Here is a 26,506-nt window from a genome sequence, read left to right as displayed (position 1 = left end):
CTATTTTAACCTTTTAAGTAATTATTAAAAATTCTTATATATGATGCATATACAACCAAGAACCAAAGTGTATTCCTTCCAGAGGGAGGTGCTACTCTGTATGTGTATAAGAGCATCTCCAAGAGGCGCTCGATAAATTCCACTTTTTGCGCGCGCACAGCTGTTGTTTCAGGCATTTCAGTGGAGGCACAAAAAACGTGCGTACGACATAAGTGGTTCAGCACACGGGACAAAACAGCATCGCGCGTCGCTTATTCATGCGTCCGCTCCCGCGCGTTGCACACTCGAGCGCCTGCGCCGCACTGCCTCCATCCTCTCCGGCCGCCCCACCTTCGCTCCGCCCCGCGCTGCCGCCGGCGAATTTGTTCGATCGACGGCTGCACCGACATCCCCCTCACCCCTTCCTACGCCCGCGACCCCTCCGCCGCTGTCGACCCTAGCCCGGGGAACATTGGCTTCGCCAACCAAAGGTCTCACGCGCGGCCTTTTCATGGCGCCGCGGCCGACCTCTGCGGGTGGCGTCGCGCAGGCGTCCGTTGGAAAGCCACGTGCCCCCCTCTCGAAGCTCCCAAATGCGGCGGTGGTGAAGGCGGACAAGGTGTCCGGGAAGAAGAACCAAGCGGCGGACGACTCCTCTAGGCGACCGAAGAAACTTGCAGGACGTGCGATGGTTGCGGCGGCAACCGAAGCGCCGGCAAGATGAACATGTTGAAAGCGCTCGCTGCGCACTAAAAGTTTTAGCGCGTGTGATGGGGCAGCGTGCGCACGTAAATTTTACAACAACCGTTGGAGCCAGCTTTCTGCAACGTGTAAAAAATGATATTTAAAGTTGTATCTTTATTTTAAGGTGCATTAGAGATGCGAGTGTTGGAGATGGTCTAAGGTATAAGGATATAAGGACAATCATATCCCAACTCCTCTGTAACACCCTGGTTTTCGCTCCTTGATTTTTTTTCATTCGCGGGATTTGAACCCCGTCTTTTTCTCGATGTTATCCGATTTCTTTCACCCTGGGAATGTGAAGATGGTCATCTAGCCTTTCCTTCCCAAAAATTCTCCCCAGTCTAGCCTTTCCACCCAAGATATCTTCTCGGGGTTTTGCCGTCAAAGCCCTACCTTCCGAATTGCCGGAAGGGAAACCCTGATCTCTTCAGTTTCAAAGGAACCCCAATTTATTTTGCCCTGTTGCCTCCCAAACCTTTTCCCAATGATCATCCCTTGTCTTTAAACCCTGGATATGCAAAAATATTGCTAAGTCATTTGCAATATTTTTGATTTATAATTAATTCCTTTTTCTGCTAGTTGAAGGAATTAAATCCAAGAAAATAGCTATCCATCTCCAAAGCTTATGAAAACTTGTAGAGATATTCTTTGTAATCATATTGAGCTCCCATAAAATATTGGACATCATATAATAAAGGAAAATTGCCCTTTCCTATTTAATGCCAATATTGCATTTTGGACACTTTCTAAAGGAACTACCATTTTGGTAGCCAGGAAAAATCCCAAATAATTTGTGGAGCTTCTCCTATCCATATCTTGCACATTTCCATCAAAATACCAAGCCCCATAGTTCATATTTTGAGCACAACATCAAATTGCAAATTCTGTCAAGTTGGGAAATTTGCAAATGAAGTGCTCTGTTACTTGATCTCCTTGAGCTTAAACTTTTGATGGTGGTTTATATTGTTAAATCACTAGTGAATACCAAAAATCAGCTCTATCCCTTTCTTCAATGTTGTCCAAGAAATTCTCCTAAGTTTCTGCCTATTTGGAAGCTTTGTGAAGGAAGTACCATGTAGGCATTCCCAAATGAGCTGAATTTTTTCCAGCATCTTCATATATTCAAATCATCATATTCCCCCAAATTTGAGCCAAATCCATGTAGCCATTTGAGCCCAGCTTCAAATTCTAGTTTCTGGACAAGTTTGTGGTTTGTGAAGAAAGTGTATGCAAATTGGGTCTAAATGACTTCAAATTTAATGCCAATATTGCATTTTGGACACTTTCTAAAGGAACTACCATTTTGGTAGCCAGGAAAAATCCCAAATAATTTATGGAGCTTCTCCTATCCATATCTTGCACATTTCCATCAAAATACCAAGCCCCATAGTTCATATTTTGAGCACAACATCAAATTGCAAATTCTGTCAAGTTGGGAAATTTGCAAAGGAAGTGCTCTGTTACTTGATCTCCTTGAGCTTAAACTTTTGATGGTGGTTTATATTGTTAAATCACTAGTGAATACCAAAAATCAGCTCCATCCCTTTCTTCAATGTTGTCCAAAAAATTCTCCTAAGTTTCTGCCTATTTGGAAGCTTTGTGAAGGAAGTATCATGTAGGCATTCCCAAATGAGCTGAATTTTTTCCAGCATCTTCATATATTCAAATCATCATCTTCCTCCAAATTTGAGCCAAATCGATGTAGCCATTTGAGCCCAGCTTCAAATTCTAGTTTCTGGACAAGTTTGTGGTTTGTGAAGGAAGTGTATGCAAATTGGGTCTAAATGACTTCAAATTTGGCAAGCCTATTCTCCTTCCTATCATATTCCATTGTGACAAGGATTGAGCCCCTCTCATTCATCCATTTCTCCAAAAACAACCACAAACACCTTGCTGCGAGAAGCTTCTTCAGCAAGTTTCCCTCACCCCACAGCCTTCCTGTGGATTCCAATCTCATGTCCCATCCTTTTGAGCAGTGAGGAACCTGTTGGACCAGGTGTGACAAGCGGACGCGGGCCAGAGCGTGCTGTGTCGTGGTGACCATGACACGGCCATGCAGAAACAGCGCACTGTGCACTGTTTTCATCGGGTACCTCGCTCCGGCGTGTCCCGTCATGTCTAGTGGCTCCAGAGTCCACGTGTCCACTCTCCAACAACTTCCCCCTCCGTTCTCATCTCCAGTGCCCCCCCCCCCCCCCCCCCCCCCCCCCCGAGCCGTCACTTCCCTCTCTGGCTTCTTCCTCCTCAAGCTGTCGCTTCTCTCTGAAGATCGACGGGTCGGCCGCTCTCCGACACCGCAAACGGCCAGCCACGTTCTCCCCAAGCGCCGGGACGGCGATAAACTCGCCACGGTGGTTATCTGTTCGCAGTCGGGCACCTATAAATAGGCTATCCCGGAGCCCTCCCCGGGCACCACTCCGTTCCCTTCACCCTCCTAGACCCTCCCCTGCTCGAAGGAGCAAGCTCCGGTGTCCAATTTCTCCTCTCTGGCCGCCATGGTCGCCGACTTCTTCCTCCTAAATTGGCTCCGAGCCGAGCTCCTCCTCCACCCGTGACATCTCCAGCAACTTCCCTTCTCGTCGGCGAACCCCTCCCTCCCCTCAGTTCGCTGCTGGAGCCTCTGTGGTTGCCGCCCCTAGATCGGCCGCCGCCTCCCTCTGCTCTCTGTTGACTCTAAGTCGCGGCAACCCTGCTCGTCCCCGGTGAGCGTGCGCCAGCTGAGAGGAGGGCGTCGCCTCCTCCCGATCCCATCGGTGCCCTAGCCTCGGCCAACGGTGGCCGGAGACGCCGGGGCTGTCACCAGCGAGTGGTCTCTGCCTCTGCCTCGCGAGTGAGAGCGAGGAAGAAGACGACGCCCAGGCCAGGAGGGCCCCACCTCCCGCGGACCCCACCTGGCAGTCGCATGGGAGTTGACCCAGCCTTGCTGACCTGGATAAGTGGAGGCGCCCTCCCGCAAACCCGTGTCTCTGCAACGAAGGCATACTCTATAAAATGCGCTTTCGTCCTCAGCCCAGCCGTTGTACCCAGGGACCCGGATGCAATTATTTATTTTGCAGACTAGTCCCTCGCGATCAAACTCCCATAGCTCTTCATCCGTAACTCCGATTCCAGTGATTCCAACGCCCACGTGATCGTCTTGTCGAGCCCGTCATGTCGGTAACATTTTCATAAGGTGGTGACACTATGAAAATGACCCTTTTGCCCTTGTCTCCAATCAACCCCCTTCAAGAGTGATCAGTATCCGGTGATCTTTTCCACGAACTCTCCGCACCTCTTCGAGGAGTATCCTTCGACCCCAGGCAAGCCGACCATCTAATATATGCCCTCAAGCTTTGCTATGTGATGTTCTTGCATATTTAATTCAATATGCTTATGCCCGAGTGCATAGTAATGTGTTGTATGAGATGCTGACAAACCCTTGCTCGCATTTTCTTCGATGACGGCACCACGCCTTGAGTCTGAGCTGCTTTCGGTCGTACGGGGTGGATGCAAATTTTATATTTCTTTTGTCCGCAACTGTCCCGTGTTCTGCGCTCCTTTTCGGCCGTCGCAGGCAACTGCTTGTTATATTCCTGGGTGATTTGCTCCATTGTTGCCGCCTTAGTTTCGGTTACCAGTGTTTGATTCCATAACTAATCGCTCCTAACACGTTCGGGGTTGTTATGGGGACCCCCTTGATAAATCGTGTAGTGTTAAGGCTCGTCCGACACGACCCAACATTGGTTAATTTGCTAATCACCTAATAATAATTTGCATAAGAAATAGCTACCCCGAGGATTTAATCAACAACCCAGGCCAGTGCTCCTCATGAGTGTTGGTCCAACCCAGAGCAGCTTATTACGCTCCCCGGGACAACTCGGTGTTTTGGCATGGTAACCATCGATTATCCGTCGTGTCATGAGACTAAGATACGCAGCTCTTATCGAGGTCGTTGACACGACAGGAGGTCTTGCTAGAGTTGTCTTACCTTAGCGATATATCTTGCGTATAGGAATCCCGGCAAAACTTTGGGTCTCCTCAAAGTTGAGGTTTTCCTTTAAGAAATCCGACGAGATCACGAGATTACTCGGCTACACATGCAAAAGCAAAGCAATGCCGACCCTTTTTTCTTGCTTACCTGGTTAGCACGACGAGGGTTCCTCGGCTACACTACTACGGGACTACCTCGGCCACACGCACATACATGCTGCGAGGCTACCTCAGCTACACTACTACATGCAACAAGCAACACTACTACATGCAACAAGCAACAGCATCAACCTGCCAATGCAACTCCGGCAGGCCTCAAGCTCACGACTTGGACGCGTCTAACAGAGAGGGGAAGCAGATGAGCAAGGGCCTCGCTCACCTAGCGTTGAGAGGAGGGTACAACCGACATCAAGCTCACGACTCAGACGCGTCTAACGGAGAGGGGAAGCAGAGAAACAAGGGCCTCGCTCGCCTAGCATTGAGAGGAGGGTACAACCAACGCAATGAGTTCCTTATACACAAAGATACTCTACAATGACAATTATCCATGTTTGTCTGACTACAATGACAACACATCTAATCATCTAAATGATGGAGTTTAAAATAAAAGATTTGGGTATACTATGTTGTCATCCGGTTAATACGTTGTAATTAGATAAGTTATTTGGAATATGACGGAACGAAAGACCAAGGAAAGGAAGAAGAATGCACCAAAATGCAAGTGCTGCACCAAACGCTGGTGGTTGTTTCTTGTTGTAAGTGAATGCAACGAAAAGACCCGGAAATAACGAATAATGAGAAAATTCATTTATAGACATTTCGTGCTCATTTCCAAATTTCTGCTTAGTTATTCCCATCATCCGGTAACCACAGGATGATCCCAATCTCCTTTTAGTAATAGATCTTTTTGATATGTCTCAGTCTCAGCGGCAAGGAAGAGAAAATGCATCGAGTCGTTTATCAAGAAAGTGGACGAGCATGGCGGTCCCTATATCTCTGAGGGGTGTACCACTTTTTTTTTTCAAGTCAGCTTAAGAGGTTCAAAAGAGAAAGTCACTCTCCTTATTCTTGGCTAGTGGAATGGAAGCAAGACTCTTTCCTATCCACTTTGCCGAGGGGAGAGAACTAAAAGATAACTCAAGCTAGACATAAAGGTGCAAAAGTCCACAGTTTCTTAAGGATCCTGTAAGCAAGTAGGTTAAGATTGTCATTTAGCTTCAATTTCTTCAGTCTCACAAGCGGGTCCGCATGCAACAAAAGAAATTGTATTTGCCTACTACTCCGACCTTGCCCTGAAAGGATAAGGAAATTGGATAAGAGCGAGAGCTAGACTGACTGTTGGTCCAATGCTAGTGGAGGATTCAGACTGAGGACCCCCTGTGGCGGCTACTCATAAGAAGATGAAGGATTGAAAGAGGACTGATCACCCCTCTGATTTGTGATCTTTTAATAGAAAGAAAAAGCCGTCTCTCAGACTTCAAGGTCAATGAAAGCGGGATTCAAAATGATTGACAGGTACCAAAGCAAACATCCCTTTTCCCCTTGCCTGCCTCCCCATGACGAATCCTTTGTCTACCTGGATCTTCAAACAGCCTCAAAAAACAAAATTATCAAGCAGAGAAGTCATTTCTTTCTCTCTCTGATACTAATTCCCATCTCATGAAATTTCTATTCCATTTTGATTAATAAAATATAGGGCTGGCCTTTAAGATAGGATTCCATAATTGCAAATTCTTTTTTAGGACTCAAAAAGAAAGCAATAAGACTGAAAAGTGGATTTTAGACCTGGCTGACTGACATGTTTACGTCTCATATTGGCTAATGTATTTGGAAGCCCCAGGAGCGTCTGTCAAATCTTATTAAAAAACTTTCCGGGGTGGCATCCATGCTGAAAAAAGAGAGAAATTGATTATGGTTGTCCGTCCTCTATGGAGAGAGATGCACTTAAACCAACCGCATAGTGTGTAAGGATGTCTCTGCGATGGTGATCTTTTGCTTTTGAAATGAGAATGGCTCGGAAGGCTATCATTTTGATTTTCCTTAATAAGAGGGCTCATTTGTACTTGATTTCTGATATCGGCGGGGTACTAGTTGTTGATTAAAAAAAAAGATCAGCAGAGATAGTTGAAGGCATGGGGACCGAATATGCCTGAGTTTGGGAAATCACTATTCAAGCCCTATCGGATGGGACCACTTTGAAACTCCCATTTAAATAATGATGTAGATATATAGATATAGATATATGTATATTCATTCTCGGGTCCTCAATCTTAGTTCAGAATTCAGTCTCGTCTTCTTCTTCGACCTAGGTTTTGGATCAAAAACCTATGACTATTGGTGGACTTGCTTATGCAAGAATCGAATCAGCAATTTTTCTGCTACGAGCTGCGAGTTGGTCCAGTCCGCCTTAAAAAAGAAAAAATAAAAAGAGAAAACTCTATTCTGAACGAAATGCAAACAAAGAATTTGACTTTCTCAGTCTGATCTAGAAGCAAATTTCTATAGAATTCAAAATCAAATATATATTTCTATAGTTTCTAGAAATGCGCTGCCTCGAGTCTTGGCTAACAAAGCCCATCGCATAAGGGAGGACTAAATAAAAAGTTATTGCGCATTAAAATGGAATTCTAACCAAAAATCATTAAATGGATATAAATGCCCATGGATGCAATTCCAATGGTAGGGGAGTTCAAGGCCAGGCTCCTTATGCTTATTAAAACCATGGCATTGAGACGAAGAATCCATTTTCTATTCTAATATTCTGGTAGGTAAAACAAAATGCACTAGCGATTGATTGGCCACGAGGCTGATGGCTGACTATTCGTCTAACAGATCAATCTTGACTGACTACCATCATTATCATTACAAAGAAAACAATTTCCATTAATATATGACTCAGTCATAGTATAGTAATCTGATGGTGCACACTACTCATCCAATCTCCGCCCACAGGATTTGGAAAGTGCGATTGAGGATTCTGCGTTTGCTGGTGACGTCAAATCCCTTCCTTCATCTTTGTATGGGATCCGAGCTCTCAGAAGCAATCCATGCTTTCAGAATGAGGTGCCCCGTAGGCAAATTGGGATTCCCGTACTCGTCAGTTTCACTGAAGACTGACAGCCATCTTCGAGACCAACAAGACAAAAGAGAACGGAAATCATCGTCCATTGAGGATGTTTCATTCGAATTCCCCAATCGGCATTCACACACAGAACAGAGAGATTGTACGGAAGGCCATGTCAGGAAAAGTGTCTGACCTTCACCTGAGTGCCATCGTGAATTGAAGTTGAAGACAGCTTTTTGACTCTATGGGACATTTATGGAATTTCTTCCATCGGCAAGAGTACCTTTGTTTCTCAACTTTAATGATTTTTTAGTCTCTCGATACTAACTAATTAGTTAGGGGAGGTACTTACTTTTGTAGTTAAGGATCCAAAGAAACAGGTCTGGGGTATCACAAGATGAAAGCGGAATGCCTGAAGCATAGAGAAGTGAAGTACAGTATGAATAAGGAATGGTGGCACACTGGCGAATGCAAACTCTCAGCAAAGTCTGCTAGCAGAGATATTGGGTTGTCCGTTAAAAGAAAAGAGTTCATTTAATAACTCCCGTGGTGTTGGCCGTTCTCATTCTTACAGCAATCGAGTAGGCCGGGTCATCAATGAGTCCCCTTAACACGCTTAGAGAAGTACATATATAAGCATGATAATAATAGTCTACAATAATATAAGTGATTGGAGGTTCGATCCCTCACCCTTTCTCACACACTACCTATGGGAGGAATGAGCTTTAAGGAATAGAAACACAGGTGCTTTCCGAGAGCCAGCGCTAATGGTTCAACGGACAACAAGAAAACTTCCTTTTCTTTATCTTTCTTCTCATTGTTCACCCGAGACTCTCGAAATAGAACCCTCGACTTGATTAACAAGTTAGGAAGTAGGAAATGTGATTTTATCAACATCATCCCGCTCTCATTCCTATCCGGCACAAGGTTTGTTAACCTCCACCTTTAGCTCGTATGATTATCCACCTTTAGCTCGTGGGTTGGCTCTCCGATTTCTATCGCGACCTATCAATATTGGAAAGTCAAGGTAGTGAAAATGCACACCTGCTTTAGTAGCCAGAGTGAAAATGCACACCTGCTTTAGTAGCCAGATACAATACAGTTGAGTGCTCAGTTCTTCCACTGCTATACTTGCATCAGAACAGGAAGAATCCCTATTTCTTTTCCATGGTTCCTTCGAGTTGGTATCTTCCTGAATTCCATTATCTCGGCTGCTTGGAATTCCTATATCAATTACCTAACCCGATAGGGCCAACCTGCTCGGAATGAATGAATGAACCCGTTCTTCTTGTTTGGTATGCAAAACTGATGCCCCAAAGGTGAGCTCGGAATACGAACTAGGATTCCTGTCTTAAGCAAGTTATTATTGTAAGGAAGATGCGGATTGAATGCATTGATTCTTCGATGGAAATCCAAGACATGCCAAGAGAGATTGTAGATTGCATCCTGATTTCCTCCGCATAGATGCTCTTACAAGCTTGTTCACTTTCTTTGGGCTAAAAGATGCATGTCTTTCTCAGCTACACCATCTTTATGCATGTCTTTCTCAGCTACACCCTTCTTTGAAGTATTGATTCTTCTCCTCCTTGCTTCTTTGAAGTATTGATTCTTATCCTCCTTGGTCATGTCATCTAGAGGATGCAAAAGGGAGAGAGATGGCTCATGTGGCAAGTGAAACATCTCTGCGAGAAGACACTCTGAACATTTTTCCTCTTGTAATCCATTGCATGTTGGAGCAATTCTTAGGGATGTGCACTGTGGCATAGAACTCCTTGATTGCTGAAGCATAAAAATCTTGCTTGAATTCAGAGAAGGTCACAACTGTCAAAAAGAGGAATCACTGCTTTGAGTTCATCTTGCTTTCCTACATGCTCCCAGTTCACCCACTTCTCACTTCAAAATACCTTCTTGAAGTAGACTGAATGATATGTATCAAATTGAAGTTGCCTTTAGAATCTGGGATCGGAACAGGACAGGTATCACTTTTCACGATCAAACCAATGGGAAAATGCAATGGATAAAAACCATGGATAAGCCCTTTCTCTTTTCTTTCAAGTACCAACTCGCCAAGAGAGGTTTGAAGAAGAATTATCTCTATGCTCCACACCTCATGAAGCTTATCTTGAACCAATCTCAGCTTTCCCCATCTGCTAGACCAAGAGCCTCCTCAATGGCTCAAAGTGTAGAGCTGCCTGCTAAGAGAAGCAAATTTTTTTGGCCTCTAGTGCTCAAGTTCCTGCTTCTGCTAGTGATCTTCCACAATCCTCTGCTCATGATATAGAAGAAGAAATGTCAGAAGAAAGCAGCAGTTCTGATGAAGAAAATGCATCTACTGCCTCCTTGCTCAAGGGCTTCATCAAAAAGCTTTTCCCATGAAGAAGCTTAGATCACCATCCTCACTCAGATGAAAGAGCTCCCTGATCTGTCCAAGAGCAATGCTCCAAAGCTAGAAAGGTTAGAGCAAGTGCTTAAGAATTGTGCTCTGGAAGTTGTGGATGACCCTCAACCAGCTCTGAATGTGCCTCCTTCTTCAGCTGAAGCTCCTCAAGATTCTTCATGCTTTTTTGTGCTTGTGGGAGTCGAATAGCTAGATAGATAGTTCTAGTCATGATGCTTGAAGGGTAGGATAGAGGCAGAAAAAAAGGTAGTATGACTTGGTTCTTCTTTTGCTCTTTTTATGGACTGTCTTGTAAACCTCTTTTGGATGATGCATGTGTGTTTCATTTCTCATATCTAGTATGACTTCCGCTTATTGCTTATCTTATGTCATATACATGCTTCATCCTTGTGCAAGTGTATCTTTGACTCTATGCTTATTGAAATAGACTTTGCACCACATGATTGCGTGTGAGCTTATCTTTTTCTTGATTGCTTTCCAAAATCTATAGAAAAGAGGGATGCCGAAACTCAGTCATCTCAGAGTTATTTGACGAGCTTGTAGGGGGTGGGGCTAAATTCTTATCCAATGCCATCCTTTCCTTCACCGAAGCCCACTAGTTGACGGTTGGGAAAGCAAGGGTTAAGCCTTTGATACAGGTTGAGCTCATCTCCTTCTCTGTCCTATCAGAGAATCTAAACAGTGATTCTTTCACGCCTAAATAAAAAGATAAGAATCCGGATCCTCCGATAGATAAGAAGGGAATGCAGGTAGCCTAGTAGCAAGGAATGGAATATGCCAAGAAGAAGTAGCCAGAGAAGAAAACCAATGAAAGATTCAAATCAGAGAAAAGCTTGAGATATGCCAATCGTAAGAACAACTCAAGCTTAAGCGGAACTAGTGCTTCACTAGATGAGATGGCCAAATGGCTGGGCCTTGGTAAGATAAGTAGGTCGATACCAACTTGATTTTCCCAATCATAAATCCTACCATATGCACCTCTTTGGGCTTCTATTGAATCGAGAAATTGGATTGTACATCTTTCATCTTATTGATTTTGATATTGATTTTGATACATTCCAACGGATAATGCAAATTGAAGCTATTTGATGTCTGACTCAGGCAAAAAGAAAAGAAAGAAGAGAACGAAAGGAGAACAGAACTTTGTATTTGGTAACTCTCCTGTAGTTATGTTTAACCTTGAATGCAATTTATAGATTCGACAACAATAGTCCCTCGGACTCGAAAAGTAATAACGAAAATGGCTAATCCAATAGCAGATTCCGCAGCTGCCACTGTTGGAACTAATGAAGCAAATGATTGACCCATCATATCATCCAAAGAAACGGAAAATACCAAAAAGTTCAAATTGACAGCTAATAACATTGATTCAATTGGCATTGACATAATAAGAATATTTCGTCTATTAAGGAGGATTCCCCGAATACCTAAAATAGAGATGATCATAGAAAAAGTGAAATATTTTATAGGATCCGTTTCGGAAACATTGAATGTCAGAGAAATTCTAATTATGTGAGGCTTAGAAAGAAGTCCTTCGTAGAGTCGAGGGAGAGCCTATTTTTCTTTTTTCTCTAGTTACCCTTTTTCCTTCTCAAACAACGCGTTTGATTTCCTTCCTTATACCAAAGGAATTCCATCTTTCTCTTGCCGATCACATCACATCCAAGGCATTTCATTTCGTTGGAATACATCCTGTCTTTTCACCTTTTATGAGTGAAAAGTGCAGTGAAACTAGCCCTCGCCATCATCATCGATGATGAAAAAACGAGGTAATTCCCCATTACGTACTCTCTTTTCTGTCTTTACCCACTCAACCACGCGAAAGTAGTACCGAGAGCTGTGCCCATGTCGGACGAGGCCTTGCTCCACAAGCCATAACTTATCAGGGTCGTGGAGGTCCGAATCTTTGTGGAGGAGAGTCGACGCCACGAGATCCGTGGTGCTTTCGTCCGCAAAGTGGTAGCTCAAGACTGCGGTAGCATCGAGGTCTCTTAAAAGAGCGCCGATGAGTTGGTGGTAATTAAGGACTAGGGCTAGCCGTTCTTCCTCCCCCATTGTAAGCGGTCGTCCTTCGGGCAGATTTACAGGAGCCTGACCTCCCTGCGGGAGATATGGGGCCACCGCGCGGGACAGGTCGTCATCGCCCATCATATTCATACCACCTAACATCATCATATTCATACCACCTAACATAGTAACACTAGCTTTCCCATATGAGCAAGCGAAGACGAGTCCTTCTGCCGACTCGAAAGGATCGAACAAGTTCCAGAGAAGAAGAAATAATTTTAGCGTTATCAAGGAGAACCATAGCCAGAATATCATTTTTTTTATTTGGAATGGAAAAATAAAGCGCACCCAAATATTTATTTTGGTGAAAAACAAAGTCACTCTTCTATCCTTCATATCCGTAGAAATCAATCTCATATGTAAACCCCCCTTCACCCCCATCCCCTAAAGTGGTAAAGAAGGAGGCTCTTTTTTGTCTCATTAGGACAAACAAATAGGAAGGGATAGTTATTTCACTGCATTGATAGAAGTCAAACTTCTATCAGAAGATCTCTCTATTATTTAGAGAAAAGAGTTGGCGTGGGTTCTACCAACGAAACGAATCAGTTTTGGATTGAAAAACATAACATTGCACAATGATCCGATTCCAGCCTATCAAAAGCCAATTTCTTTATTTAGAACTTCAATCCTCACTAGAGCACTGAACATTTGTTTAATCTCCTAAAGTGGTGTTGCTACCTCGATCTGTCCATGCGTGGATTCGCTGGCTCTGTTTGAAGCTTCGAACCTGTATTGAGCTTTCTTCCTTCGTATCGTATTTCAGCGGATCGGGTAGTTCCGGTTGCAGTCCCAGGGCTTTCAATTACTACTACTTACGAGGTTTTTCGTTCTATTGAAAACCTGCTGGCCGCTCGAGGATCGAATCCGTACAGGACTAGACCAAGCCATGCACTTCCTTTCTATATGTTAATTTGAATTCCCGATTCAAATGAATAGTCGCTGCATAAACAACTCTAGCTCTAACTCAAGAAAAGAACTACAAAGAACAAAAGATTCTTTTCTCCTCTGCAAAGTAACAGCAAGTGAAATTAGCTCCCTGTCGGTGATATAACTCACCAATACTTTAAGATCGTCAATAGCACACTACCTCTCCAAGGCAGTGCACTATTTCCTCAACAAAAGAGAAGAAGTAAACGATTACCAGGTTGTAAGCACTTTGAGATATTGGCCTTCGGCTTAAGATAGTTACTTGACTTAAAAGCATTCTCGAGATCCTTATCATTTAAGGAACAAGAAGAGATTGTCTACCTCGGTAATGGAAAGATAAGAATGATTGTGAATAGCCCCCCAGTCGTGAGGGACTGATTCTCTATAATCATATCAACTTTCACCCTTACCTTAAAGAAGAAAAGAAAACATAACTCTCTCTCCTGTAAGGAACAAGAAAAACAAGATTAGTATTTATTCCCGAAGGGAAATCAAGAGTGCATTTCCTCCTGATTGTCTACCTTTTCAGAGGCAAAAGTAGTTGATCACTTATACGAGATTCTTAAATGATTGTTATCTCTAGGCACATCTTATGGGCGGCGTCTTTTCCTCCGGAGAAGCTGTCGAAGCGATAGCCATGTCTTATCCTTTCTCGAGCAAGGTATTATTAGTTTTTTCAGGAATTAGACCTGCTGCCTCTGCCTCTGGCTTAACCCTTCCCCTAGAAGTATGTGCCCTTACCAATAACTCCCTGACTCTCTCTAACCACTGTCCTCAGCCTGCAGTACTGAAGTTCCCGATTTATTTATCTTTCGATTCCTGGCTCAAGTCATCTTCTTTTCTTTTTGAAACAATTCTCTATAGCTGGTCTGCCCACTGGCCTATCCTACTTTGGTTAAGGTGATTGGAGATTGCTCAATCTGAAAAGGAAAACATTCGATCCTTGCAATAAAAAAGGACATGAATTGGAATGAAAAAGAAATGATTACTGAAACTTTCAGAGAGATGGAGGAAAAACAATCGGTTTAAGCAAGAGCTTTCAAGTTGAGAAAGAAGAAGGGCGAAGGCTTTGACATTCAATCAACGGAGTTGTTTTCTATAGCGCCTTCCCGAAAGCCTAAACCAGAAAAGAGGATGGTCCCGTATTAGCCAAAAGCATGCAATATCAGGAACTTCCATCCAGGCAAGCGTTACGAAAAAGGGTCCATTGGATACTGACAGCAATAGATGGTACCCGAAAGAAAGGCACAGAATGAGTCGACAAAAGGTTCTCGATTGCCGCCCCCTGTGGTGCATAAACGAGCTGGCAGGCTCGTCGTTGAGACAGTGATTATTTCATGGCAATCCCTTAAGTCAACCACTCTAGCATATCGATTTTGAATTCAAGTTTCTCGAACAATCTATTCAACATTTTAAGATCTCGCAAAAAGGAAATAAAACATGGGTATCGAACAAAGAAATCAGCTATGTTAGTTGCCTTTCGGCGCCCACTTGACTGCTCACAGGCTTTGACCTAGGATAAAAGAAAAGGGATACTGTGTATGAATCACTCACCTATTATTCCGAATTCTTAGTCTTGACGTATGGTCAAGTAGTTCGGGGTGGGATCAGATGTTGCTAGTTCACAAGTCTCGGGCTTACTACTGAATCCAGAGCAAGAGCAAGAATCGAACCAACCTTTCGAACTGAGTTAACGGAGTCGTTTCCGTAGTATTCAAGTAAAGAAGCTGGGGAGACAGGACTTTGGATTGCATGATTGGGGGGGGGGATCTGGCCAATGAAGATAAAGTATTTGATGATTGGATTCAAGATTCGTAAACCATCAAAGCAAGGCTCCTTCGCCCGCCTGGTGATACTTAGCTTCTGCTATGACATCTTTATCACTACCGAAAGCTCGTGCATACAAAGATTCAAGAAACGTTAGAGGTCAAGCCTTTTGCTATGGCCTTGGAGCGGTAAACGACAGAGTTGAAGGAGTTGTTAAAGAGGGCTCCTGTTCTTGCGCGTTCTTCCCCGGATCCTTCTCACAGGTGTGAATCCTTGCACTCAGCTTCTCGTTGGGTTCCACCGCCGGAAGGTACGGTCTACATCAATGTTGATGCAGCGCTGTTTATTTCTACTCGACGCATGGGAATCGGTGTCGTGATCAGGGACCACAGAGGAAACCGCTTGGCTACGTGCAGCGAGCATCTTACTGAGTGAGGTCACGGCACCAGAACTAGCTGAAGCCTTGGCAGTGCGCCGGGCAATGGCCCTTGCTCGGGATGAAGGTTTTTTTGGTCACATTATTCTGGCAACAGATTGTCTCTCGGTGGTATAACAACCCCGTACGGCGTAACAAACAGTAGCTTGATTTCACTGAATGCTTTTGTGCAACAGATAGATAGCTGAGCAAGCAATCCTCCCCTGAACTGTCTCACAAAATACGACTGAGCAGGGCCAGAGACCCCTAGTCTATAAGAGTAGGTGAGAAATGTGCATTAGGGTAAGAAAGAAGTAAAACATGGATGACATTTTTGGATTCTAAGAAAATACTGCTGGGAAAGCAGAAGTCTTAAGCCATATTACCTCAACCATTGCTCAATAGCTGGGTCTACGATCCGGTAACCTGAGACGACCGTTCTAAGATCTTAGCCTTTCAACTCAACCAAATTAGCCTTTTTATTGAACTACGTTCCCTTTCACTCCCTCAACGGCGCATTGAGGAAGACAACAATCCAACTCGATCATCAGAACAGTTAGGTTTTAAACACAAGGCGGATGACGACAAGTTAGCATACGGGAAAGATACGTGTGGAAGGCCCATATCATGTATTCTATACCAGTGATTTGAAGTATCATATCCCTTCCTTTCAAAACTGGCATCTTTTTCAACTCTTGAGAAAAGGTAAGATTCGATAGAACGCAGTAACCCAGAGGAAGTCAAGAGCTCACAGTAACCTAAAGCTGCCAATAGCAAAAGATAGAGGAGGAATAGTTTCTCATGCCGAGATAAAAAACTCAAGCGCCATCCGTTTCCTATTTGATTTCAGAACAGCGGAATATCATCACCCGTGGTTCACTTGAGCATGAATAGAGTTCGGTCTCCTTATGAATTCAAGTTGGTAAAGAAGTGGACTTCGGAGCTTTCGGTACAACCCCTCCAAGGCGGGCAACTGTCTCATTTGACACTAGCACTTAAATAAAGAAAGGTAGGAAGGGCTCCCTCCCTCTAATGAAATGGGCTTCTTTAAATTATGCAATACGTTCACCAGTCTCGGATCTTTAGAAAAAGGAACCAATCCTATTTCGGCACTCTTTAGAGGCTATCGCTCGTTTACCGCAGATCTCTATCCCACAGCTGGCTAATAAAATCGCCTTGGCAATGTGTCAAGTCCTTTCAGTCAGAGTTCAACTCTTCAGCGAAAGTGAAAAATCTACGGTCTTCCATCCGCGGAGGTAGCCATGGACTCCATAGTATATGTTGGTAGCTAGCGTACATGCTTGATGTGAGGGGGGGTTGTTACCTATTCTATTCCCTTGCTTGGATAAAAACACCCATCTTTCCGTACGAAAGACACGCAACTAGAGCAACTTGATATTACGTATGTAGACCTGGCCTCCCTCAATAATAGCTGGCTCACCCGATTGACGATTTTCAAAGATCTACGCCAAGCGCCTCGAAGCGGGGATCCACTTTTTACTACTTTAGAAAGTGAGAAGCCTTTGGCTTGATTTCTTCTGTGGCTTCTTTATGTTTACCCACGCCGCGGCTATTCAATAAAAGGATTGGTAGTTAGTTGCCTCACCCTATTGGTTGTTGGTTTTCTTTCTCCTCTGCGTTCGTGAAAAGCTAGTATGCTCGCGGAAATCGTCTAAAGGAAACTACTCGCTAACTCGCTAACAAGACGGACTTCTTCCTCTGGCTCTGCCAGGCTATGCTGCTCGCCTAAATCGGTATCAATAACTTCTATCGTACTTCGACCTCTCATTGGAATGATAAGTTGGCTACGACGAACTAATAAGTTTCTCTTCTTGTCACCTTCTTTAAGCCTTTCCTTCCGCTTCCATCGATAAATATATATAGATAAGCTTGGAGAAGCGATTAAGGTGTTTCCACTCTTAGGTTGTTCAATATGCGAAGACCGTGTCAATCACTACACCAGTGATACGAAAAGCAAGCATTCTTCTCCAGCTGACGTACCGACGCCTCACTACTACTTAATTAGTGAAAGATACGTTGGGATGTTTTCAATTCTCCATCAAGAGGCGGGCAACTATCTCTTTTAACACTAGACTTCGGATCGCCTTCCTACTGGTTTTCTTCTCGGTCTCCCCAACTAGGGGAAACCTCAAAGCAAACAACAGAGCAACACCTATCTTTTTTCTTTAAGCACTGAACATCCGGATCCCCTTCCGACTTGCTTTTCCGGGCACTGGTCTTTCTAACAACTGGAACTCGTCTCCCTTTTCCTGATTCGCATCTTCTTCGGCTTTTGCTACGGTCTGTTCCTTCCTTCAGTCAGTCCTTCCTTCAATATTTTTGCCTGCGGATCTCTCTCTTCAAAACATATATATCTTTCGGCGCCAGTCTTTCCTGCCTTACCTTAACCCCGCTTTCACGTGGCGAATCGGTATGAGGTTTCAGTGATCACTTTACGGTATTCTTTAAGCTTTCTTGGTCACCGGACAGAGTGAGAACTGGTCAGCTTGCTTTCTTTCCCTAGCACACACTTAGTAGATAGTAGGCACATGTCCGCTAAGAGCTCATCGAACTTGACTTGTAGAGTGAGACCTGTGCTCGATATGGTTCATTTCAGTGCTCTTTCTCTCGGTATCGTTCACCACATGCCTGTGATCGATCTCTCTCAAGCTAGGTTTGGTATCGGTATCGGTGAAGTCCGTCATTGAATTGAAGTGGTAGAGTGGTAAGTGGGCGTACGGTCTATGTATTTCCTATCAGTGGCATTAGTTCCTTTTCATTCTCTAGATAGATGGGCAGAACAAGCTTCTCTTTATATTCTATTCTAGAAAGGATCAATTATATTCTCATCTCCTATTTGTTTGAGCCATTCATTATAGTGGTGGTGCCGGGAAGGCAGCTTAGCACTCTAGTCCTTTTGAGTAAGGAATTGTAGCATGGGCAGGCAATCTCTTCGATTGATTCCCCTCCAGGAATTACTTGAATTAATTAGCCGGCCCACGGAGTGAAATATCGAACTTAACCTATAAATAACTAGTATCTCAAAAACCAAATAAAAGGCTTTCTTTTAAGCTTGTTAATGGAATTCCACAGGAGTCAAGCGCTAGCAAAGAAGAATTGGAAATCAGTTGCTTCCCTTCTGGACTCAAGTCAGCAGAAGAGTGAACTTCATATTAATAGGTAAATCCTACATCAAGTGTAAAGGAAGTACACTTTTTTTGATTCGGCGCTTAATAACTCGTACTTTACGTTGGTTTCGGTTCGATCAACTATCCTTTTTGAAGCGGATAGTTCACAGTGCTCATTCTCAAAAAAGCGGAAAAGCCATGATGTTTCCACTCCATTTTCATTATGAAGATGTATTACGTCAGGATCTGTTGCTCAAACTGAATCACGCCAATGTTATGGAAGTTCCTGGATTGTTTGAAATAAGATTAGTACCAAAAGCTGCCTCTGATTTCAGAATCCAATTTGGAAAATTGGCTATGGAGATTTTGTGCGGTCAGAGATTCATACAGACACAAAGGGGCCCCTATTTTCAAGCAGGAAAGTCGTTTCGATCCAATCCATTCTTGGGGTCCGAAAAAGACACTGGATATGTCAGTGACTTTGCACGACAAAGCGTTCTCCGAGGGAATGGAATGTACCATTTTTTGGTAAGAATCTTGACAGTAATGTCTATGTTAGATTCTCCGGTCGAAATACGGGAAAACTCCATCAAATTCTTTATGGAAACGGAGTTTTGCGAATTCTCCCCGGAACTGGAAGATCATTTCGAGATCTTCGAGCATATTCGAGGGTTCAATGTGACTATTGTCACTTCGGCCAATACAAAAGATGAGACTTTACTACTGTGGAGCGGCTTTGTGATAATGGAACCAACCAGCAAAAAGCATTAACGCTGCAAAAATCAATGCACCAATTGCAGTACAATAGAGTTGTAATTCACTAGTTATTCCAGATGCTCGCCAAAGCTTAAAAAAACCTTAGGTTATTTGGATTCCTCGGAAACCCCCACCTACATCACCATTCAATATTTCTTGCCCTACTATAGGCCAAACTACCTGAGCACTGGGTCCAATGTGAGTAGGATCACTTAGCCATGCTTCATAATTGGAAAAACGGGCACCATGAAAGTACATGACACTCAACCAAAGAAAGATAATGGAAAGTTGCCCGAAATGAGCACTAAAGACTTTTCTAGAAATCTCCTCCAAATCACCAGTATGACTATCGAAATCGTGAGCATCGGCATGTAGGTTCCAGATCCAAGTGGTAGTATCAGGGCCCTTAGCTAGTGTTCTTGAGAAATGGCCGGGTCTGGCCCATTCCTCAAAAGATGTTTTTACAGGATCCCTATCCACAACAATTTTTACTTCTGGTTCCGGCGAACGAATAATCATTAAGTCCTCCACAAGAGCATATCCAAGTGGATCATCAACTGAAAAGGCAATAAATGAGAAGTTGATTCCCGTACAATTGCATTTAGTTGGTTTAAAGCGAGTTCACTTGTCCAGCTTCTTCTATATCCAATGCACTCTCAATTGGACAGGAGGATCTGCCCACATATTGGTTAATGTAATGTTGCTGTGGAGTTTTGGTACCTACTACTATGTCCAATCAGTTCCAACTCTGAAAGTTCAGGTGAATTTGGTAACTAAGGATACCTTTAAAGGTCATAATTGTCATGGAAGGATATCCAGACGAGTGTCCAGGGTAGCCAAGCAAGATACCATGCGCAGTGCCTCATCGAGGGTTGTTCTAGCCATCTCCACAGGGGTCCGTCCGGTTCTTCCTCAAATGGGTTGCCTCAATCTTTATCAAAGTTTTGGTATCTAGCTTATCCAGCTACAGTATAGTATACTCCTTCCTTGCTCGATAGAGCTCTTTGAATCCGCTTCAACTAAATGCGTAGAATAGAGTAATTTCTTCAAAAGCCAGTTTCTTTCGAGAAGGCAGGAGGCCCATAGCGAGTTACAATAGTGCCAGTTCTTGTATGGAAGGCCGTAATTCCGGTAACCTCGACTGCTCTAAGAATGATCCGGGCTAGCCGGGCACATCACATCAAAGTTAGGTCATTTGTCAAAAACATGGCAAATAGCTCAGTTGGTTTGGTAAGGGAGCTTTTCTCTCACTTAAACCACTCCCATATTAGGTATCCTATATCGTCTTAAAGTTCCCCCGCATTACCCATAACTTACCACCTGTATCTCCGGAACTCAAATCGCAAAATGACAATGCTTTCGATAGTCTGTACTAAATTACTTTGTACGAATGCACATCTCGGCCGTCGGGTAGCTGATCACCATTTCAAAGTCTATATCTGTGGTTCAAGAAATGGAATTGCTATTCTCGATTCAGACAAGACACTGATTTGTTTACGAAACGCTCTTCATTTTATAGGATCTCCCATTCGTCAAAAAGGCCGTTCCTTCTTTTTAAAGACCAATCATTTATTTATTTATGAGATAACGGAAGAAATGGCGAGCTATTTAAGAAGCTATTTAAGAAATGTGAATTCTCATTGTTTCGATGATTCTCAATGGAAGATCGGGGCGTTTTTGACCAATTCTTTTGCAAATAAAAAAAATTCCGTTCAAGAAAGAAGAAGATCAATTTTGGGTTGAACCAACAACCTGATTGTGTGGTTATTCTGAATGCAGATAGAAAGTCTTCGGTCATACTGGAAGCTGATCGATCACAAATACCTATTCCATCCTTAGTTTATTCTACGATCCCATGGGAATCCTATAAAAGAATCACTTATCCCATCCCAGCGAATGATCCTATACAGTTCGTATATCTATTTTGTCATTCGATCATGAAAACTGTGATTCTTGAACAGAATGCGATTAGTAGAGAAACATAATCTCTCAGAGTCACTTTGAGTACGGGGAAGTCCGCAGGGATGAGATCCGCCTACTACTCAACCTCTTCTTCTTCCCCAATAGACGAAGAAGAAAATAGGGCCAAGGCGCTATTGGAGATGCGCAAAAAATATCCATCGGGAGATGGCGCTGACGCTGACGCTAACGCTCGCAAGGCGGTTTTGCACGCAATTTCCAAAAATCCTTTCTTTTTCGTTGAGCTCATAACCCGGTTTGGGCCGATTGACTCTGAGAGCGATCGAGGGGTCGCGGGCTCACACCTTGCTTTTGCGCATAGGATCGAAGAGATCCTAGAATTTAATGGAAAGAGCAGCGGCTCTCTGAAAGACCTCATGGATCTTAAATTGGATTTGGAAGACGCCTCTAAAAGAGAGGAGATTCTACTTCCATATTTTGCCTCAAAAAAAGAGGCAAAGTCCTAGCGTGATACAAAAAGAAATAATGGGCAAGGGCGGAGAATGATAGGTTCATAGATGTGGAGTAATCAGTTCTTCATTTGAAGAGTTAGTTGGCTGGCCTACCGGCCCGCAGATGTAGAGAGGTTGCCCCCGCCATCCTCTTGAACTACGAAATCAAAGCGATTCCTGTTGATGGAAGAAAGGCTAATTTCGTTTGATCCGATCCGCCTATGCCAGTTCGAGTCTGGCGAGTCGCTATCATCTGTTGCCATAACTTTTTCTATTAGCTCATCTTGTCCGTAGTGATATTTTGGAGAAGGAGCAATTACCGGAGTGAGAAAGGTAGAAAGAAGCAATCACGAAAGCTAGTGCTAGTTGTGGCTTTTTGTACTAATCTTGTTTGTTCGGTAGCTCGCATCAGCAGCTTTAAAAGGAATAGAAAACGAGGCTTTTTCCACCACACCAGGGGCGGGCATTACGCTCAAGCAGGGGAAGTCAATTTGACTGCTGCTCGAGAACCTGTTTGAACAAGAAGAAGTAGCATGGCTCCAGCGGGGCGGAGCCAATTGGCTACGACATGGTGACCGAAATACAAATTTTTTCTACCACTTTGCAATTGCAAGAAAAAAGAGGAATCTGATCAAGTACTTGATGAGCGATACTGGAGATCGAATAGAAGGTAATGACTTACTCGGTGCACATATTTAGGGCTATTTCTCTCATCTGTTTACCTCCGAGGTCCTAGCTCCAGACCCGGATGTGATTAACAAGGTGCGGGCGAGGGTCACGCAGCAGATGAATGAGAGTCTCCTGGCTCCATTCACAGCAGACGAAATAAAGAAATCATTGTTCAATATTGGGGATTTGAGGGCCCCGGGACCAGACGGGCTTCATGCTGTATTTTTCAAGCGTTTCTAGCCGATGCTTGAGAATGACTTAGTGACTGAAGTACTCCAGGCCGTGAACACAAAACATATCTGAGGGCTGGAATGACACAGTGATCGTGCTGATACCAAAAGTGGAGAATGCAGAAAAGGTAACGCAATAAAGACAAGCCTATGTAACGTTATTTATAGGGTGATTAACAAAATGCTTGCCAACCGGGAATATTACCAGAGATTAATGGTGCTTCCTGAAAGAAATAATGCTTAAGATGGGGTTTGCACCAAGATGGGTTTCTTTGATGATGGAATGTGTATCATCTGTAAAGTACCTTGTTCGGTTTAATGACCATGAAACTGATAGTTTTGTACCCTCAAAAGGGCTTCGCCAAGGAGACCCCCTTAGTCCGTACTTTTTCCTTTATGTGCATAGGGGCTCTCAAGCTTGTTACTTCATGCTGAGGAGAACAATAATCTTTCGGGAGTGAAGGTGTGCCGGGACGCCCGCTCGGTGTCACACCTCTTGTTTGCTGACGACTCCCTCATTTTGATGAAGGCTAATGCAAGTAATGCAGCCTGTCTGAAGAACTGTCTTGATTCTTACTACGCCTCATCTGGCCAGCTGGTAAGCGACGGTAAATCAAGCATCTATTTTAGTCCTAATACTACTGTTGATCATAGAGTGGAGGTTTGCACAGCTTTGAACATCATGACCGAAGCTCTAACAGATAAATACGTGGGACTACCGCCCCTGGTTGGCGCAGAGAAAAGTCACTGTTTTAAAGATTCCTCAAAAAAAACAATCCGGTTCACCATTTTAGGATCGGTAGACTCACGTCAGATCCGTCATCCCTACTTACACTAGCCACCATTGCTGTCTGCACAAGACGATACGGCGAATCAAGGACTGTGATTTGATTCAAACTTCTTTGTATGACATATCCCGTCCTTTCCATGCGCCTATATGCTTAAAATGCAAGAGGTGGATGGTATCGATCAGCGGTTCCGGGTAGTGCCCCCTCAGAACGAGGTAAGAGCGAATGATCTTTAGCTGGACGGAATCATCATTTTCCCTAATTTATTATACTCGAAAGCCGTTGCACAGGAAACCTGTGCATACGTTTTCTCGCTTTTTTTGTTCTTTTTCTGATTGGAAGGGCAACCAACAAGGGTAGAAATAGGTGATTCCACCGAGCTTTCCTTCGGGATGAAATGAGGAATCTCGATCTGGTTGCTACCTGCTGAGCCAGAAGGCAACGTATACACAAGTATAGACTATAGGTAACACTGTAGGGTACAGCCTTGGGTAGTCTTAGGGTTTTCCAAGATATGATATGATCGGGTTATTTATTAGAATTGGAAATAGCTAGACGAATAAGTAGGCTTTAAAAGGACGAATAAAGTAGGCCTTCTAACTCAAAGTACTCCAGCTTAAGGAAAGACATGCAACATTGGTGATCAACGTATGGAATTTCCGCTATTCCGTTCCCATTGCTAAGGGGCTTTGAACACCTCGGGTGCGCGGTTACTCTCGGATGGTTCACGGCAATTCCAGGTAGTTTCTACTAATAGCTCATTTTCCTGTATCGATAAAAGAAATGGCATCATGTCTTCTTCCGTAGCCTGAACTATCCAACTGGACTCCGGCTATGCGGATTGCTTTCTTCATGTCAGTTGGGTAATTCGACCGTCCACCTTCCATACAACTTGAGTTGGCTTTGATCGATTGCTTGGTGTCACGCTATTTACTACTACGGTTAGCGAAATTCGTTTATGACACCGATTCATTTCTAGTTGATCCATTTTGTAAGGTCGTTCAGAAGCAAAGGCCTACTACTCTACTAGTAAAGTAAGCTGGTCAAGTCAAAAGAAGGTTCCTGACTATCTAGTAAATGAGTGCACGAAGAAAGGGAATGGCATGTTCACAAACTGGTACTTTTCTCCCGGTAGGTATGTTTTACAATAGGCATGTGCCATGAAGCAAGAAAAGGAAACATGTAGATAATGTTCTAACGTGCCGCTATTTACGACGAGTTTCTAATGGATCTAGGAAAGAGAAAATGAAAATGCTGCTGTCACCCTACACTGGAGAATAGAAAGGCAAGATAGACTATTGAAGCCAACCTTTTCATCCCCAAAAGCCTTTGAAAGACCTTACCCATCTATATCTGAAGCAACCTAAAAAAGCAGGTGACGTTGTTGCCCGAGGAGTTGATGACCTTGTAGAAGCATTTGCCCTTGCTGCTCTTTCAACTCAAGAGGATCAAAACATCGCCGGTAAACAGCAGAGGGGGAACCTGTTCCAAAAGCAAGGTAAAGAGTCTTTACGATTGAAAAAGAGAATCCCAAGAAGGGGACACAAGAGCACGGTCTAATCTGGCTTGCACTAATGTGGAACTCAATCTCCTATTTTTCCAAGTGAAAGCCGGGCCGACGAACCCCGTGTCAACAAAGCCCCAAGCCTGTGATCAAATTATTTTTGATCTTGTCCCTTCCTTCAATTGCTTTGTTAAGGGAACAGTTCATTGGATCTTCTACGGCTCCCACCTCTGTTTCGGCACCGGCTCCTAAAAAAAAGTACTAGGAATGGCGAATGGTTCGATTGAGGCTAACGCAAGAGCTAGTACTCCCCTGAGCACCAGACCCCTTCCTTATCGGTATCCCTAATCGAATCCTATCTCTCTGGGGAAAGGTATCTTTTTTCAATTCGAACAACGGTATCCCTACCTGGCAAACTATCCTCGTTTTCGAAGTCCCTAGTTTTGTCCTCTGCTGTAGTATTCCGGTTAGTAGACGGCTTCCTTCATCGGAAATCTAGCCAGTGCTTTCCATTAGGTGTGCAACGAAGGATAGCCTTGTGCAGAGGCGGGGACATGATTCGAACCCGCTATCTTCAGATCATGAGCCTGATGAGTCGACCAATTCCTCTACCCCGCTTCTTCCCCTGATCTTTCTTTCCCTCTTCCCACGGGGGTTCCCCTTGCTTGCTTGGCCGGGATAGAACCAGCGTTTAGGCTGCGGCTAGGCGCGGAGGTTGGAGCTCCCGAAAAGAGAAAGGAGACTGAGATAGGGGTTGTCCTTGGTTTTTCCAAGGAAAGCTTGATTTAGCATGTAACGTGAACATGAGCGGACACCCACACAATCGAGATTTGAAGAAAAAGTACCATACCATTGTTGTTTTTAGGGCGAAAAAGAATGGGTCATCTTTGTCAATTGATAACTGAGTGAGAGAAGACAATCACGTTCTTAAAGCGGTCGGTTCGCCGGATTCACAACCTTCCCCTATTGGCCGGCTGCCCGTGAAACACATAGGCTCCTATCGCATTTATCGATCGAGAATAGTCTCATCTCACATCAACTCTTTCTCTATGATAATTTGAGAGTGAAAAACAAAACATTGATTTAGAGTTTGATCGGGATTTGGTACTGATTCATAAACAAGATGAAATGAATCGACATGTTAAGCATCTCATCAACGAAGGTACTTAACATACGCGTTTTCAAGTTGCATTTCGTGCTCTTTTTCGTCGCCAGCTAAATCAATCAATTTGACAAGATCGTGCATCAATCACCTCGTCCGCTAGGGAAATGCACTCCTGAATAGACTCGATTCCCCGCCCCGCATCAGTGAAATGTCTAAGACGCAACGGAATCGCAACGTTTCTTTCTATATGATAATATTACCCGAGGGGAGGAGATGCCTGAAAATTGGTTTCTTCTTTTCAAGAGATGGGATTGAAGGATTTGCTAATGCCCGACCCTTCTCGACTAGAAACTCTTCCGCTCCTCCGGACCTTTCGAACACCAAGAAGCAGAATGCAGTGTCTGCTATGATTGCCCCAGATGTAAGTTGGCCTCCCCCAGCCATAGCTATTTTAGCCGATTTTTTCTTTTGGATATGGCAAGTGGTTGTAACTGCTAAATACAAATCAATGAATGTACTTGAACTGCCGGTATCAATAAGGGCAATGCCTGTTTGTCCACCAACAGTGACCTTGACTGAAAATGT

The 26,506-nt window shown here is 43.8% G+C and overlaps 1 protein-coding gene and 1 pseudogene across 1 annotated transcript; both read left to right on the top strand.

The window, feature by feature from the left end:
- The first annotated feature begins 18,647 nt into the window (after window positions 1-18,647).
- Window positions 18,648-19,982, top strand: LOC123446908 (60S ribosomal protein L5, mitochondrial-like). Its single transcript, XM_045123451.1, has one exon. It carries the CDS (start codon window positions 18,657-18,659, stop codon window positions 19,227-19,229), a length of 573 nt encoding a protein of 190 aa, XP_044979386.1. The 5' UTR covers window positions 18,648-18,656; the 3' UTR covers window positions 19,230-19,982.
- A 492-nt stretch (window positions 19,983-20,474) lies between these two features.
- On the top strand, window positions 20,475-21,640 carry LOC123446907 (annotated as a pseudogene).
- The last annotated feature ends 4,866 nt before the right edge of the window (window positions 21,641-26,506 follow it).

Source organism: Hordeum vulgare, chromosome 4H, assembly GCF_904849725.1.
Source record: "Hordeum vulgare subsp. vulgare chromosome 4H, MorexV3_pseudomolecules_assembly, whole genome shotgun sequence".
Lineage (NCBI taxonomy): Eukaryota > Viridiplantae > Streptophyta > Magnoliopsida > Poales > Poaceae > Hordeum > Hordeum vulgare.
Note: the sequence above shows the minus strand (reverse complement) of the source record. Positions and strands in the feature narration are given on the sequence as shown.